Source organism: Nelumbo nucifera, chromosome 1 (assembly GCF_055504915.1).
Source record: "Nelumbo nucifera cultivar China Antique chromosome 1, China Antique-T2T, whole genome shotgun sequence".
NCBI lineage: Eukaryota > Viridiplantae > Streptophyta > Magnoliopsida > Proteales > Nelumbonaceae > Nelumbo > Nelumbo nucifera.
Genome location: NC_142649.1, coordinates 198,890,395 through 198,907,647, shown reverse-complemented (window position 1 = coordinate 198,907,647; position 17,253 = coordinate 198,890,395). Strand labels below are relative to the sequence as shown.

The 17,253-nt window shown below is 35.1% G+C and overlaps 1 protein-coding gene across 1 annotated transcript; it reads right to left on the bottom strand.

Annotated features, from left to right (window-relative positions):
- Positions 1-3,826: 3,826 nt before the first annotated feature.
- On the bottom strand, positions 3,827-4,366 carry LOC148804338 (uncharacterized). Its single transcript, XM_088900789.1, has one exon. The coding sequence runs from the start codon at positions 4,364-4,366 to the stop codon at positions 3,827-3,829; it is 540 nt and encodes a 179-aa protein (XP_088756915.1).
- Between the last annotated feature and the right edge of the window lie 12,887 nt (positions 4,367-17,253).

The following is a 17,253-nucleotide window of genomic DNA, read 5'->3' as shown; positions in this document are numbered from 1 at the left end:
CCAACTTCCAATTGTAATAAGCCGGAAGGCTAGGCTATCTTCCTTTTAAAAAAAAAAAAAAAAAAAACTATTTTCGAGTGCTTTAGAATTTAGATTTCCTATGCACATATTATTTTTCTTTTCCTTAATTTTATTATTACGATACTATATATTATTGAGAATTAATTAAGATAGATAGAAATCCACCAAGACCCAAACAAGTTGTCATTGACTTGTGCAGGAGAGAACATAAAGACCCAAACAAGTTGTTGGCTTGACTTGATCCACCATATGCAATGTTAATTTTTCAGTGTTGATTAAACAACTACTACTTGGACCTCCACCAATGTTCTCATTAATTGAGACAGAATTATTTCTTCTTTTTCTACTTGTTTTTTATTTATTTATTTATTTCTTGTCATGGGGTTCAAGGGGTTGGTAGCCAATATGATGGAATTCTTGATTGTTCAGACCATTAATTGTTTATAGGTTGGTTGGAGTTTGGACCATAATTAAAGAGGAGGGACACTGGGACAGGGAAGAGAGGACCCATTAAGGCTTAATCCGCAATGGAAATGGGTGAGGTTATTTATTGAAATTTTGCAATTAATATATCTATCTCATGACCTCTTAATTAACTTCTTCACTATTACATACACAAAGTACATAAATTCATTGCATCTACAATGAAATGAGATGTGATCTGTCTAATGCACACAGCACACTTTTCTCTCCTAAAAAGCTATATAAAGCCGGTAAAAAGCAATTGCATTGTCCTGGCGGGGGCCGGTTCAGATATGCACCAACAAACTGATCCTTCTCCACCCAAAGGCCAGAACCAGCCAATTGCATGCCCCAAACAAAACCAACCGGGTGGAATAAGTAGGATATGGATCTACGGATAACGGAGCCATAGACTAGGCCACCTCCACATCTGATTTGATTATTGAAACTTTAAATCTGTATCCGATTCCAAATCCAAAATAACAGATTTGGATCAGATTCAGGTTAAATCACAATCCACCTTTTTTTTTGTTGTCTTGAAAGCACTTTTTTTTTGTCTTTAAAACAAAAAAAATTCGATAAAAAGTTAACTACTTTTTAACTTCTATAATAATATCTATAAATGTAAAATATTAAATTTATTAATTTTAAATTATACTGTTATACATACTCGGATCTTAAATAGATACAGTCTTTTGTAATTACTGCCTAGTTTCTTTTCTTTGTTTTCTGAAAACAATTCTTATATATGCTCATGATCATTGATCATGCTCAGTGAAGAAAATGAAAATAAGACTATTTTGATCCCTGAAAACACCCATGCATGCATGTTTTCAAAACCCACTAAACGCAACATACACATACATATACTGACCAACATTTATTGATGACTTGGGATAAAAGCCTAAAACCTAAAATAAATAAATAAGCAACAAAGCAAGAAGGATGAAAGATGATTTCCAAATAGGAAATATCATATGGTTTATAAAACAGATCTAGTTATCAAACTATCAAAGTAAATCAAACCACTTTTGTAACTAAAAACTCAATAACATGTTCAGATTTTTGTTTTAGACAAAGAAAAGCGGAAAATAAAAAGAAGAAATTAACGAAACCAAACAAAGAAAGATTTTAATTATATGAAATTTAATTTTTGAAGAAACACAAAAATAAAAAATAAATAAATAAAAGAAACAGTTGATTGTTAGGGGAGACTCCTAAAGAAGAGCATGCAAGGATGAGGATGGTTCCAGATGGCAGTCCAAAATAACAACCGGCTGGCGTGCAAATAATATAGGATGTAGGCGAGGAAGGAGCAGAAGCAGTGGGGGGTTGTCAGTTGAAAAAGGGGCGTAGTAGTAGCAGTAGTAGTACTGGTTCACACAACCTATTGACTTCGTTCGTCAATCACACGAAAATGTTCCCAAAAGAAAAACACCACCTTTTGAAAATTTGAAGCGCACCAACCCAAAACAAACTACAATTAATTATTTAATAAAATAAACCCATGGGCTGGACTAGACTCTGGACTTGTGGAGAGAGATTAATTAGATTTCACCAAAATATGTGGCAAGTGAATACAAATATGTGGGGAGAGAGAGATTAATTATGTATTGTATTGTATTGTATTGTATTGTAATTGAACGTGAATACGTGATGATGAGAGCAGACTGCAGAGCAAGATTTCGTAATTCCTACTGCATAGAGCATTGGCGGATGGCGGTGCAATATATAGCAGCAGCATCTGCATCTGTTTGGGAGGCTGTGGGGATCCCAAAGATGAGATGTAATGTAATCGTCCCTCCGAGGTCCGAGCCGGAGGAGAAGCTGAGCATGATGCGTACTAGTGCCGTAAAAAGTGGTGGGCATAGCTTCAACGTCTGTGCTCCCTGGGCCATCAACACATCATGTGTTGAGAAATTAGAAATGAGAATTGAGAATTGAGATGGATGGATGAGGCTTCAACTTCAACTGCATTGATTTGATTGCTACTTATTTTGGTAGCAGAGCAGCAGGACTAAGGAAATCTTCCACTCGTCGTGGCGTGGGGTGGGCGGTCTCGATGCGTTTCAAGTACCTAATCACAGTGACTTCCTTACAATCCTCTAATCAAACACCAACACGCCTGTGCGCAGTGATGCTAAAATCAATTTCATCCATACATCACGTGAACATCTTCCTTTTTTTATATATTATTGGTGTGTCTGTGTTTATCGAATCTGAGGGATGCCTATAGAGTGTCATCACCATGACTGTAGTTGCAACAGAAATTCTCTCTCTCCCTCTCATCCACCTATCCTCACATACCCATGAGAAGGTACGTGCTTGGCCCTAGTATGTTAGAAAATTGGGATGAATTATTGACTGCAGCATTGCTCGAGATTACGGCAGATTGACTAAGTGCACTTTGTCATTTGGTGGGTGGTGCATCCTCTACGTAGTACGTACCTTGAAAAAAGAGGTAAAAATATTGAAGGCATACGATAAAATGATCAAGATTTGCTGGTCTCTAGTTTAGTTTAACCCAAGGTTTTTAAAATCGAACCCGACAATGAATTGTTCAAGGTCTGGTTCTTGGGTCAAATCATCCAATCATTCGAATTTAATATAAAAATAAAATAAAAAATAGTTAAAAACTGCTGAGCGGTTTAAACAGTTTGACCGTCCGAATCAACAGTTTACTGATCAAATTAACAGTTTTGGCTAAAATTACCGTTCTGGGGTAAAACAGAACCAATGATGTGACCAGTTCTCAATTTTTTCGGTCCAATCATCCAGTCTGATCAGATTTTGAAAACCATGATTTAACCCAACAAAAATGAAATGTTCTATACTTCATTAAAATAGGGTAATTATTATTTATTTAGTTAACTTAACTCACATATCTCTGCTCTGTCCCAGCTGAGATGATTACTTGACCCTACGTCCCTCTAAATATAGAGGTGCAGAATCAAAACAGCATACCTGCAAGCTCTCACTAAAAAGGTCAGTGTCGACCTCATATGCGCCCGGTCTCTATTTCCATTGTTTAGGTGGTGTTTAGTTCATCATCATCGAATCACTTTCGCTACCGGTTTTTGGGTCAGTGGTTCAGTCGTTCAGTTCGAACAGATGGCTTGTTTTAATTTAAAAAATAAATAATAATTAAAGCAAAAAAATATAACTAAAACTATTGTTTGAATCAAACTGGTCAACAATTCAATCATCCCGGTTAACAGGTCATTGGCCAAGTCAATGGTTTTTGGCCAAGATATGAGTTAAGAATGAAACAGAACTGGTTCGAGATGAATGGTCCAACCATCCGGGTCAACAAATCTAAAACCATGATAATATGAATCCTATATCACCATTCCATTTTATTTATATCATCAACACGTACAGGCAAAAGGAAATCAGGAGGGTTCGACCAAGTAAAGGTCCTCGAGAGATTACAAACAAATTTGGCGATCAAATGTGCTGCTCTATTGCCTGCACAAGGCTTAAAGGAAATAGCTGAACACTGAAAATCTTTCAAAAGGTCCCTGCAATCAGTGATAATGGGAAATAACCGCCAAGGGAAATTCGGACAGTCATTCAACAGGGCTTGGACTACCTTTTGAGCATCACCTTCGATCCAAACATGAGAGATTTTTAACTCCTTGGCCATTTGAACTCCTTCTCTGAAAGCGTAGGCCTCTGAGAACTCTGGATCAGATAAGGAGATGTTCACCGCTCTTCCAAATAAGAGTTTACCTTTGTGGTCCCTCATAATGATCCCCAAACCCAATTGAGAGTGATTATGAGCTCCATCAACGTTGATATTGATGAAGGGTTGTGTAGGGGGACGCGCGCCAAGAAACATTTGGGGAAGGCAAGACTGAACTCGGAGATTGATTTGAGTCATGGCACAATTTAACACTGATCAGTTCTTCAACTTGGGAGTTGGCCGCTGCAATTATCGAAGAAGGCCTAAATTGATAGTTCTCCAAAGCAACTTTACATCTTGCCTTCCAACAGTGCAAAAGGATGATAGAAAATTTACTAAATGCACTGAGATCATTAGCTGGCATTTCATTGATTCTATTCCACCAAAAGGAGATCCAATCTTTAACTCCATGATGTGGCCACTTCTCAACTCTACGAGAAAGGCATGAACCAAACCAGAACGGACGGAGGAAATGACAGTGAATAAATAGGTGATCCAAATCTTCTTCCACTTCAGAACAAAGAGGGCAAAGATTGTCAATCTTCTTTGTAAACCTAGAGAGGACTCCTTTCAGAGGAAGAATATTACGAAGTATTCTCCAAACAAATATATGAATACGAGGTGGAAGCTCATTAAAATCCTAGAAGTCTTTCCAATAAATGCTTGGGGTTGCATTCAGATTATGAGAGGAATCAGCATACTCCCCGTTCAGTAATCTATAGGCCGAAGAACTGGTGAAACAACCATTGGGGGTGCTAGTCCAGGTGATCCTATTCCTGGTGGTGAAGTGGATTAGCTGGAATCTCAATCTTGAGAATACTTTGAGCAATGATAGGATCAAATTTCGAGAGAATCAACTCCGATCTCCACTTACCACTGTCAAAGTCAATGAGAAATGCAACTTTTTCATCTGAATGAGAGTCATCTCTGCTTAGAATGAAGTTTGGAATCCACGGATCATTGAAGATGTTTGTGTCCCATCCGTTTGAGATCAGCATTCGTGTTCTCTTTTTTAAATCCTCCCTTGAGTTAAGTAGACACTTCCAGATGTAGGATGATGAACTTTTAGGCTTGACACTCCAGAAAGAATCTCCAGAGAACAAATACTTTAGTTTCAATTGTTTGGCCCACAACCTGTCTTGTTCGAACAGAAATCGCCAAGCAAGTTTCATGGCAGCCACACGATTTTTTAGGTGAATATCATGAATTCCAAGACCCCCACAGAATTTTGGCTTTATGAATTTTTTCCACCCTTGTAGATAAATGTGTGCCTGTCTGCTTTTAAATCCCCACCGAAAATCCCTTGCAACGAAGTTAATTTGAGAACATATGGAGTGAGGGAGGGGGTTTGAAGCCATGAAGTAAGATGGAATAGAAGTGATTGTTGATTTAATAAGCACTTCTCTTCCTGCATGTGATAAACAATCAGTCTTCCACTTACTTAGCTTTTGTTTACATTTATCAACAACAAAGTTCCAAGTGCTCTTTTGGCCTCCATGTTTTAGCAGTGGAACGCCAAGATAGGAGTCATGAGTCTTCATGGTGGGAACCCCCAGAAATTCAGAAATTTCAGATCTTCTTCATCTGTGGACATTTTTACTGAAGTAGATAGCCGATTTCTCAAAATTAATTCTGTCTTGAGGCGGCTCCAAATCTGAGCAGAATATCTGGTATATTTGAAATTTTTGAGATGGTACATTTCCCAACAATAAGGATATCATCTGCAAAGAAAATATGATTTAGTTTTGGACAATTTCTTGCAAGCTTGAAACCTTGTAGAGGGCCATCATTCAAATTATGCAGAAGCATACGAGATAGAATATCCATATATAAGATGAAGAGATATGGAGATAAAAGACATCCTTGTCTTAAACCTCTTCCAAGTCTGAAGGGGTTTCCCATTTTGCCATTAATCAAGATGGAGCAAGAAGCAGTTGTGATACAAGCATGAATAAGAGATATGAAGTTTTGAGAGAATCCCCATTGATGAAGACTCCACAGAAGAAAATCCCACTCAACTCTATCATATGCTTTGGCTAAATCCACTTTCAACAAGAAACTGCCAACCCTGTCCTTTTGTTTTTGCATAGTATGGATAATTTCTGAAACCACCCAAGTCATTTTTGGCCTGCCCCTAACTCTTTTAGCCTATAACATATCACTTTTCTTAATAGGTGCGCCATAAATGGTCATCCATGAAAGTGACCAAAACATATCAATCTATTCTCTCTCATTTTCTTAGTTTTATTACTCGTTCATCTAAGCATTTACTTACAATTATTTTACAGATTTTCCTCTTAGTTGAGATGGTATTTTGCATATTAAATAAGACTCTAGATTCAATTCCTCTATTTTGCCCGTATACCTAATTTCGCATAAAATCCTTCACTAGTTTCAGCAATCAACAAATATCAAACACCATGGGACCTCCTCTTGAATATATATAGTCAATTCATCCATGACTAGTGCAAGGTGATGTTTGGTTTGTGGTTCTAAAAAAGGTGGCATGGATCTTTCAAAACCATACCGATGATCATTTTCTGAAAATGACTTTTTTCTTAAACCATGTAATGTTAAAAAAAAGTAATTTTGTTCACAGTTTACTTTTTTGAATTGTGACATATGAGCATTGATTGCATGACCCATGTGTATATGTACTTTCACTCTCTACTTTTAAGTGTAAGGATCATCAAATAGAAACCTTTTGACTGGAGCCATATTGGTGTGTGAGACATACCATATGACTACCATACCATGTTTGCAACCATAAATAAAAAGTTGTGTTAAAAACAAAAAAAGAAAGTCATTTTACTGGTTCTAGAAGATTGCTGATAGCATAAAACACACACTAGTTGTACCTGTAAACCAAATGAAATACAAATACAACAACTCGAACACCCCCATTATTTATTAACAAAAAACTCACATTTCAGCTAATATATATATATATATATATATATATAACCATTTCAACTTTGAAATAAGCCTTTTTGTAAACTTATTACACATATAATATTAATTAATGAAAATGCTGGGCACAATGATAGAGAACCCGCTATAAAAATGATAGTATCCACTGATATGGGCCGATACTTATGGATACTTTGAACCTTGCCCCAATTAAAAACAGACTCAAGCACAGTGGCAATATAAAGTTGACAGGCGAGAATTAAAAGGGCTATCTGGAAGGTGCCAGCCAGCTCGATCGGTTGGTAAAGTTGTGGCCATGCATGCATAGACCTGCTGGGACCCGATTCGGCCTTCACCCCCGAGACATCGCGTTGATGCCTTGGGCCACCCCGGATTGCTCTGGTGTTCGTGTTTGTCTAACCAACCAATCAAGAAAAAACCACTCGCATCTGCTGTGTCATGGTCGCAATACTTCCTTCCAACCAGCTCAATATAAACCAATGGAAGTAAATTTAAAATATCACGTGAACTGTTTTTTTATGTTCATCACTACTGGTGTGTTCTTATTGTCTTTGTTGAATGTCGCAAGGGGGTCTGAACTTTTAGAAACAAAGTCCAACTATCCAACATATCAAAGTTTATCACATAGCCAGACAAATAAATTAGTGTGGCAGCTCTCGGTAATAAAATGGGTATAATTTAATTAAGCAATCTATCTAGATGGATTACACGAGATCAAGTCAACACTGCATGTATAAGAAAATCTAAATATAGATAGATAGATAGATTGCACCTTAAATCAAAATTTCAATTAACCATTTTAAAGATATCACATGGTTTATTCACTTTTCATTGTTTTACCTCATACAAAATGAGTTCAGATTTTTTACCAACAAAACATGTTCCTACCAACTTGATTTAACGCCGCACATCTCACCATGAGATTGAGACCCGCTATAAAAATAGGGCCCATTGTGTATGAGATGTACAGTGTAAGATCATATTGGTAAAGGGTTAGAACATGTTTTATTGGCAGATGATTGAGACTCATACAAAATACTGTGACACGTCACACTATTTCGTTCGTGTTTGAATTATGTTGCAACAATTTTCATAAAATGCATCATAAATTTTTCCAGACAAGTTGCCTGAAGATCAAAAGCAAGTGACTTAATAATTATGAAAATATAGTTGAAAAGGACTTCTGGCCTTTCATGGTAAATTTGTTGTAATGCTTTAAGATAGTGGAGAGCCATTGTTCATGTTATATGGGAGTATGTTTATTAGAGTATTGTATATGGCAGTGCACGTCCAAAGGAGCAGATAAATCTGCAGCACTCTTTTCTTCCGGTTAGGTGGCCAGAAGGTGCTTCAGCAAACCATAACCCCCACTACGTTGCAGTGGGTAGGTGGAGTGGGGCACTCAAAGTCTCTGCTTGCCCACTAAAGATGGATGCACTTTACCGCTTTGCTTGACAAAGACACCACTCTTTAAAGATAGATCCAATAGGTTCAAGTAAAAATTATAACCTCCTCGTGCAAATTAGGAACGAGTTCAGGTAGCAAAATGTCAATTAGGGGTGGTCACAAACGGTCGAATTTTTCACGAGTTATTTGAGCTCGCTTTGGCTCAGTTTAAATCGAGTTTCGAGTCAAGTTCAAGTCCAATTTATAGGTTTGTTTGTTAATCGAGCCGAACTCGAGCCTAATAAAGCTCGGCTCATGAGGCTCACGAGCCTAGTCGAGCTTCTACATACATACATACATATATATATAAAATAATAAATATAAAAATATTATATATATAGAAAATAATATATATAAAATAAAAATGTTATATATATAATATTTTTATTTTTGTATATAATAATAATAAATATTATTATTATTATTATTATTATTATTATTATTATTATTATTATTATATAAATATCCAGTGAAGCTCAGCTCGTGAGACTCGTGAGCCTAATCGATCCTAGTATAATAAATAAATATTTTTTATTATATGCATACATATACATATATATAATAAATAATTTTTATTATATATAATATTTTTATTTTTTTATGTATAATAGTAAATAATTTTTATAATTCTTAATTTTTTTGTATGTAAAATAAAAACATTTTTTATATGTATATATTTATTTTTATATGTATAATAATAAATAATTTTTATAATTCTTAATTTTTTTATGTAAAATAAAAAAATATTTTTATATTTATAAATTTTATTGTTTAGAAAAAAACTTGCCTTGTAGTCGAGCTCGAACTTGTGAGTTTTGAACCAAGTCGAGCTCGAGCCTAACACAATTTTAGCAAGTCGAGCTCGAATAGCCAAGTATTTGGCTCGGCTCAAATTCGTCCCTAATTCTAATTGAGTAGTTGATAAGGTCTTCTACTAGTTGTAATGAAGATTTGGAATCAAATCCCACCTACATAAGCTTAACTAGAAATAAAGGATCTAAATTCGGATACCTACCATATGCTCCATACTGAAAAATATCAAATACTCTTTTATTGATGAGATTGGATTTAGTCTTCACAAGACCATGCTTACACTGTCTTCATAGCCACTTACAACTGCATAATGGGTGGACCCCAACCCATTTGACCCACCCATTCTATTGGCGGGTCAATATGGGTCAAGTAACCCATTAGGGTCAATGAAAAGGGTTAGAGTGGGTTGGTCGAGGATACCCATTAGGGTTAGGGTGGGTTGGGTCGAGGGTACCCATTAGGGTCATGATGGGTTGGGTCGATCGTTTATCTATACTCGCCAAGTCTCAAAAAACAACAACTGAGGTGACACAAATTCAATGCTCCTAACGCATCCACATCTCATTACGATTCCAAACCACCATGCAACATTTCATTTTGTGATTAAAAGTGAAATAAAATAGATTTTATTAACTTCTGTGTTCACATGCAATTTTACACGAAAGCACTTTTACAAAAATATTTTTACAAAAGCACTTTTATAAAAACACTTCTACAAAAAAGCACTTTTGTGAAAGCACTTTTACACGAAAGCACTTTATGAAAGTACTTTTAAGAAAACACTTTTACAAAAGCACTTTTAAAAAAGTTATGCATTTTTTTTGCATTTTCTGTAATTTTTCTTCTATTTTCTGACATTTTTGGTATTTTTTGTATTTTTTTAATATAATATTTTTGTACATTTTTCTAAATTTTTTGGTTTTTTGCATTTTTTACATTTTTTTGGTATTTTTCTGCATAATTTCTGCATTTCTAGTTTTTTCATGCATTTCTTGCAATTTTCTGGTATTTTTTTCGTAATTTTCTGGTATTTTCTATATTTGTTTTGATTTTTTTGCAATTTTTTGGTATTTTTTGCATTTTCTGCTATTTTCTGCAGTTTTGGATATACGGGTTGACCTTACCCATTTTTGTCATGTGGTAGTCTTGAGAATTATTCTCTCAAAAATGTTTTTTCAAATATACGGGTCGACTCAACCCATTTCTGTCACGTGGTAGTCTTAAGAGAGATGATTTTCTCAAAAATATTTTTTTGGGTATATGGGCTAACCCAACCCGGTTCTTTCACGTGGCATCCTTGAGTTGTGTTTGGTTGCAGTAAAGATAAATTTGTATTCATACAAAACTGTGATAGTACAAAGGATTTACGCTTAGTTTGGAAGGAGTACAAATATTGCAAATATGTACAATGCAAATACATATAAAATAATACAAAATACAAGGTTTTGCACTCAACATATTTGTATTTGTACTCCTTTCGAACTGAGCCTTAGGCTGCGTTTGGAAACAGTGCAAATAAGTGTGAATGCAAATATGTAGAGTATAAAACAGTTCATATAAATTGTAAATTCGGGTTAGTTTTGTACCGACAAATTTACCTTCTTACCATACAGACTTTTAGGCTGAGTTTGGAAGGAGTACAAATGCAAATATGCAGAGTGCAAAACCTTATATTTTGTATGTATTTACGCTGTATATATTTGCATTTGTACTGCTTCCAAACTGAGCCTTAGCTCTAATGGATGAAAACATGAATTCCAATAAAGCATATGCTTTTTTTATCAAAAGCCCACTTGAATGCAAATTTTCTTTTTTTTTATTGATGTACTTTTACATCTTATTATCAATGTAAAAATGCATTGGCCTGTCATTTATCAATGCATAAATGTAATGTTGCCAAACATAAGCAAAAGTGAACCAGAGTGCAAATTTACCTTGAACCAGGGTTTACACTCCATTTGCATTGTTTCCAAACACAGCCTTAGGTGCAAATTTTGATTTATTTTTGTTTCAAAATATACCTTATTTTCTTTCGCTGCAGTACAAATAAAATAAAATAAGATCTGAAGCATAATGAAGTAAAACCCAAAGTAAAATTAAACCAAAATTTGCATTATTTTCATTTGCACTCCTATGCATTTATATCAATGCAAATAAAATTGTACTGCAATCAAACACAGCCTTAGCTCAACAAAGCATTTTTATTTTTCTGTTGATATGTGACAATTTCAAAAATAAATTATAAAAGAAAGAAGATTCAGCCATTGCAACAATGGATCTTAGAGTGGTGAGCACCTTCGACAGCTATGTGCAAGAAGCAAAATCTTTTCTGCTTAAAGGGGCCTGGCTATCTTCCTGTGGCTGTAGTACATGCATCTAGAAGCATTGCATGCAACAGAGTTCTCTTTGAAAGTGTATGAGACTCAGTTTGGAAAGAGTACAAATACAAATATGTAGAGTGCAAAATCTTGTATTTTGTATTATTTTGCATGTGTTTGCACTCTACATATTTGCATTTGTACTCCTCCCAAACTGAGCTTGATGGGATTTTTGTTGGATACTATTTGAGAGAGGGGATAAGTAGGGGTGCAATTCGGGTTGCCACAAATTCACATTATTTTACACTGTTTTGACTTCGGGCCTTCCGGCCAAGTCATTCAAATTTTGACAATAAATCCCAACTTGATCCCGCCTAAATTGCACCCCTATATACCAATACCAATCAGTAGCTTGATTTGCTTCCCTATATAAATGATTGTATGTGACCTGTATAAAAGGTCAATCCACCATAGAGATGTAGCATTAAAGAAAGGGATAAGTGGACTGCAATCCACCTCAGAAATCAAGAAGAAGAAGAAAAAAGTTCCATGGAGGTCTAAATTTTCCTAGCAAATCTCTTTGATCACAAATTCACAATTGTGAGTTCCTCTCAATTTGAATTGTTCTCATTTCTTTTGGCATTGTGTCCATGTCTCTGTCATGTATGTTATATAGAAGTTTTTCCAACAAACTCAGACTTGATCTCAATGATTTGGCCTTGTCAATCCTTTCTTATAAAATGCAATGTTATTCTATCATTTTCTTCAACAGCAAAGAGTTCATTTGGTTCACATTCAGAATCGAAATCCCTAGGAATCAGTATCAGAATCGCCTATTTCTTTCGCCTTCTTGGTTCAAATGGAAATTAGAATAGGATTTCAATTGATCGTTGTTTGGTTCATCTGGGAGCAGCGGTTTCCCCAAACATATGATAAATTAGTTTTAAAATTGAAAAATAAAAAGCAAAAAAATACATAAAAGAAGAACGTCAACAGTTTGCCTCACTAGCAACAAAAGAGAAGGTCCTTACCTTGTTGAAAATAGGCTCAACTTGGTCAGCGGAGAGTTGTAACTTGTAAGCCATGAGTTACCTGTGTTAACAGAAAAAACCATGCTTTTCAAAATCAGACAGGACCGGACAGTCGGACCGGAAAAACCGGGAACCAGTCAGGTGATTGGTTCCGGTTCTTCAAAATCGGATTTTTCATAAAACCGTTGATCTTGGTTAGCAAATTGCTGACCCGGGCGATTAACCGTTCGAACAGTTTTGACTGGTTTTTATTTTTTAATTTTTTTTTTATTTTTTTTAATTTTTTTGTCAAAATGGGCCGACCATTCAGTTCGAACGGTCAGACTGTTCAACCCGGTAACCGGACCCCTGACCGATTCGGTCTCCGGGTTGATTTTAAAAACCATCAGAAAATGAAAAAAAACAAAACAATAGTGGTTTTAGATGCCGAGATGAAAGGCAAAGGCTTCCTTGTTGAAGTTTCAAGTATATAACAAATGATATCAAAGCCTACAACGTACCATGTCCTAAGTTCCAAACACAAGAAAGGGTACTAGCTACTAGGAGTAGAGTGAAAGCCTTGCTGCCCGAGTGTGAGGCATTGTGGAAAAGTCTACCTAGCTACCACTGGAGTGAAAGTCGCGTTGAGAGGGCTACCTGGTATTAGATTAATGTAAGCTGTGATGGTAATCATGCTATGTTTATATAAAAAAGGGAGAATGATTGATCAGCCCAACTCAGAATTCTTTAGCCCCATCATACATGGGATGAATCTTGACCATGGATTGATGCCGAATTCACAGGCAGGATGCGGTTTATAGGGGGGCTACTAATAGACTATGGGGGGCTGTAATTCAGAATTCTGCAGTGAGCTGCAGAGTACTTTTCCTTATAAAAAATAAAAGAGATGGTATGTTATGGTCCTGAAAGGTTAAACGGCTTGACCTAACACATTCCATCAATCTTAAGGGCATGTTCATTTGTTCTAACGTCTAACATCTAAAAGTGCAATAATTACATTAAGAGATATGTTAGTATTGGTAAACTTTTTTTTCCTCTGAACTCTGAATGCAAAGAATGTTGTTCTAAATTCTGAATTCTGAAAAATGTCAAATGTTCTTTTTAACCCCATTATGAGATTTTTTGCTTGTCTATGTAATTTAATAAAATGTAATATTAAAATTATTATAATCATAAATAATTAATTAGTAACAATTAATAATTATTAATAAATAATTTTTGTTGATTAATAATTAATTACATACATTATTATTTAATAATTAATATTAATTATTAATTAATATAATAGTTAATAACTAATTAACAACTAATAATTATTTAATATTTAATTAAAATTTAATTTATAAGTAACCACTATTATTATAGAAGTTAAATATAAATTATGAGTTAATAGTTAATAATTATTAATTATAATAATTCTTATAAATTAATAATAATTACTGTAATAATAATAATTAATGATTAATTTACTATTAATACTAATTATTATAATAATTAGTTAAAAATTATTAATTATTAATTGTTAATAATTAGTTATAATAATTATAATTTAACAAGTACTAATAATAATAATAATAGTAATAAATGGTTAATGATTAATGATTATAATAATTAATATTTATTAATTAATATTTATTAACTATTAATTATTATTATTATTATTATTAGGGTAAATTTCTTAAACTACCCTTATGATTTAACTAATTGACTGAGGCTACCCCTACTGTTTCTCACAATTGACTAACTCTATTCTTACCGTTAACTTCCGTTAAAACCCATGAAAATGCCTAAACTACCATGTTGCTTAAAAATAGAGCTCTAAGACAACCCTATAACTCCCGCTGCTGGGTGGAGTTACTGGTAGTGCTATCTAAGACAACCCTATAACTCCCATTGCTGGGTGGAGTTACATGGCAGTGCTGCCACCGTCGCCTAGAGGAAGAAGAGAGAGATTGGAGTTTAGAGGCGAATGCTGCCGTCATCGCCCATAGGAAGAAGGAAGAGAAGAGAGATCAGTCTTCAGAGGGGTTGCCACCGCCGTCATCCAGAGGAAGAAGAGAGAGAAAGATCGGACTTCAAGTTACCGCCGTCGTCTCCCAGAGGAAGAAGAGAGAGAGAAATCGGACTTCAGAGGAGTTGTCGCCGTCGTCGCTTAGAGGAAGAAGAGAGAGAAAGAAAGATCAAACTTCATAGGGGTTTCCGCCACCGTTGCCTAGAGGAAGAAGAGAGAGAGAAAGATTGGACTTCAGAGGGGTTGCTGCCGCCGTCGCCCAAAGGAAGAAAAGAGAGAGAAAGATCAGGCTTCCGCCGCGATCGCCTCAATTCACTCATACCACTTCAGTTGTCGCTGCCGCCATCACCTAGAGGAAGAAGAGAGAGAGAGAAAGATCGGACTTCCGCCACCGCCGCCTCACTCATTCTCTGCTTCTCAGAGCACCCCCACTGTTTGTTTTTACGCATCCTGTAATATCACCTACACTCTCTTCCTCTCTTGCTCCCATGGAATCTCCCAGACTTCTCTCTGTCTTCTTCTCTTAGCATTCTCTCTCACCCCTCCTCTCAATTATTTCTCTTTTTGGTTCTTAGCGTTTTGTTTCACTTTCTTATTTCTCTTCTCTCTGTGTATTTCCTTGTACTTGTAAGAATAATTTTCTAGTGCAATGGAGATGGAGAATTTTTGCTCTGAGGTTGTGGCTGTGCAGAGGATGGTCCACTTTATGATGGAAGCTTTAGTGGTGGAGACGGCTTTGGTTGTTGGGATTCATCTTTCTCATCCCATGTTCAAAGTGATTGCAAGTATGCGGCATCTCAATACATAGGAGAAAGCCAATGTTTAATGTCTGAGACTGTGGCTTTGTCCAGTGCATACGGTGCGGATACGGTGTAGTTTTCTCTGGTGATCTGGTGTTGATGGAGACTGTGGGAGGAAGATAGAGGGAAGAGAGAGAGGTCGAAGGATGAAGGGTGTGCCGGGTCAAGAGGATGGAGACAAGGGTAGCTTTGGGTTTTAAAAATTTTTAAACATCACGTGATATCATGTGCGTACGGATTTTAATGGAATATCAACGGATGTTAATGATAAGAGTAGAGTTAGTCAATTGTCATAAACAATAAGGGTAATGTTAGTCAATTTTTAAACAGTAAGGGTGCACTTAGCCAATTAACTAAATCATAAGGGTATTTTAAGAAATTTACCCTTATTATTATTATTATTATTAATTGATAATTATTATTATTGTTGCATATGAAGCTCTTGAGTTATAAAGAGTCAGAAGTGTTTTGTGTTTTGAGAGTATCAATGGAAAACAAAAACATATAAGATTCCATTTTAAGAGATAAGAGGAACAACCATTTTCCTCTTAAAGTTGCAAGATTCTTCTTAAGAGGTAAAAGTTAAGAGGAAAATAATAGGCCCAAGGTTTTGATGTAATGATCAACCACATCAAAAAATGATTCCATTCCATTTTCATGTCCATGGGCTCATTAAACAGGTGTTCTACAACATGGTTAATTGTGTTTTTAAAAGCAAAAACATTTGTCACATCAGCAAAAATAATACAACTTTACTAATGTGGCAGTTCTTTTTGTTTTCAAAAACAAAACCAATCTTGTTGTCCCACAACTCCTAAGGCTGCGTTTGATTTGGAGGAAATAGTAGGGTTTTTTCCTTCAAACCAAAAATACAAGATTTTCTTGCCTTTTCCTTCCTTTCTCTACCTTTTCCTTCAAACCAAACATAGCCTAAATGCAAACTCCTATAGGACAACACAGGCGGTTGAGCGAAACTTAAAAGAGAATAGACTAAATTCTTAACATTAACGAAGCAACCTCTTCTACTAGTAGGGCAAAATTAGGCATCGTCATTTGTGATTGATTCTTAAGGAGAGTCATGGTTAGGAAAGGATATATTTAACGTCATCAATCTTCTTCTATTTGTGAAATTATTGTGGGAGAAGGTTAGATCGTGGGCTTTACTTTTAAAAGTTCTATAGATCTATAGAAATGTTTCTATATTTTTCTTTCTTTTTTTTTTTTTTTGAAAAGCCTTCTATTCTTATCCAAAATTTTGATTTTCCTTTTGGATAATGTATAGAACTTTTAATTTCATGGAAATCTCTATTTCACATAACCTTAAATTAGTAGTTCAGCCCATGACCCATTCTCAGTTGGTCATTTGGCATCCCTTTCTTTGACTTTGAAAAGGCGTGGGTCAACATTAAATTTTTAAATAAAAAATATTTATAATTCTCTCTTAAATATTTTCCATCATTTTTTTGGTATCCAAAATTTTGAATAGTCACTAACATATGTTATGTGTTTAATATAGATTCCGTTAATTAAATAAATGTTTGTACTTGATTTGTCTTCAAAATTGAGAAAAATACTTAATAAACCGTTTGCTTCTAAATTGAAAATATTGTGGATTTTGGAACATGTTTATTTTTCAGGTCTCAAATAAAACTGTCAATGCCTTAATTAGTCTGCTCTACCCCACCGAATTGATTGTATTAATTTTGATTTTGTAATTTTGTGCTCATTAATTTCA

What these genes read in the sequence shown, in the direction of transcription:
- LOC148804338 (XM_088900789.1), bottom strand. Translation starts at nt 4,366, where the DNA reads ATGACTCAAATCAATCTCCGAGTTCAGTCTTGCCTTCCCCAAATGTTT.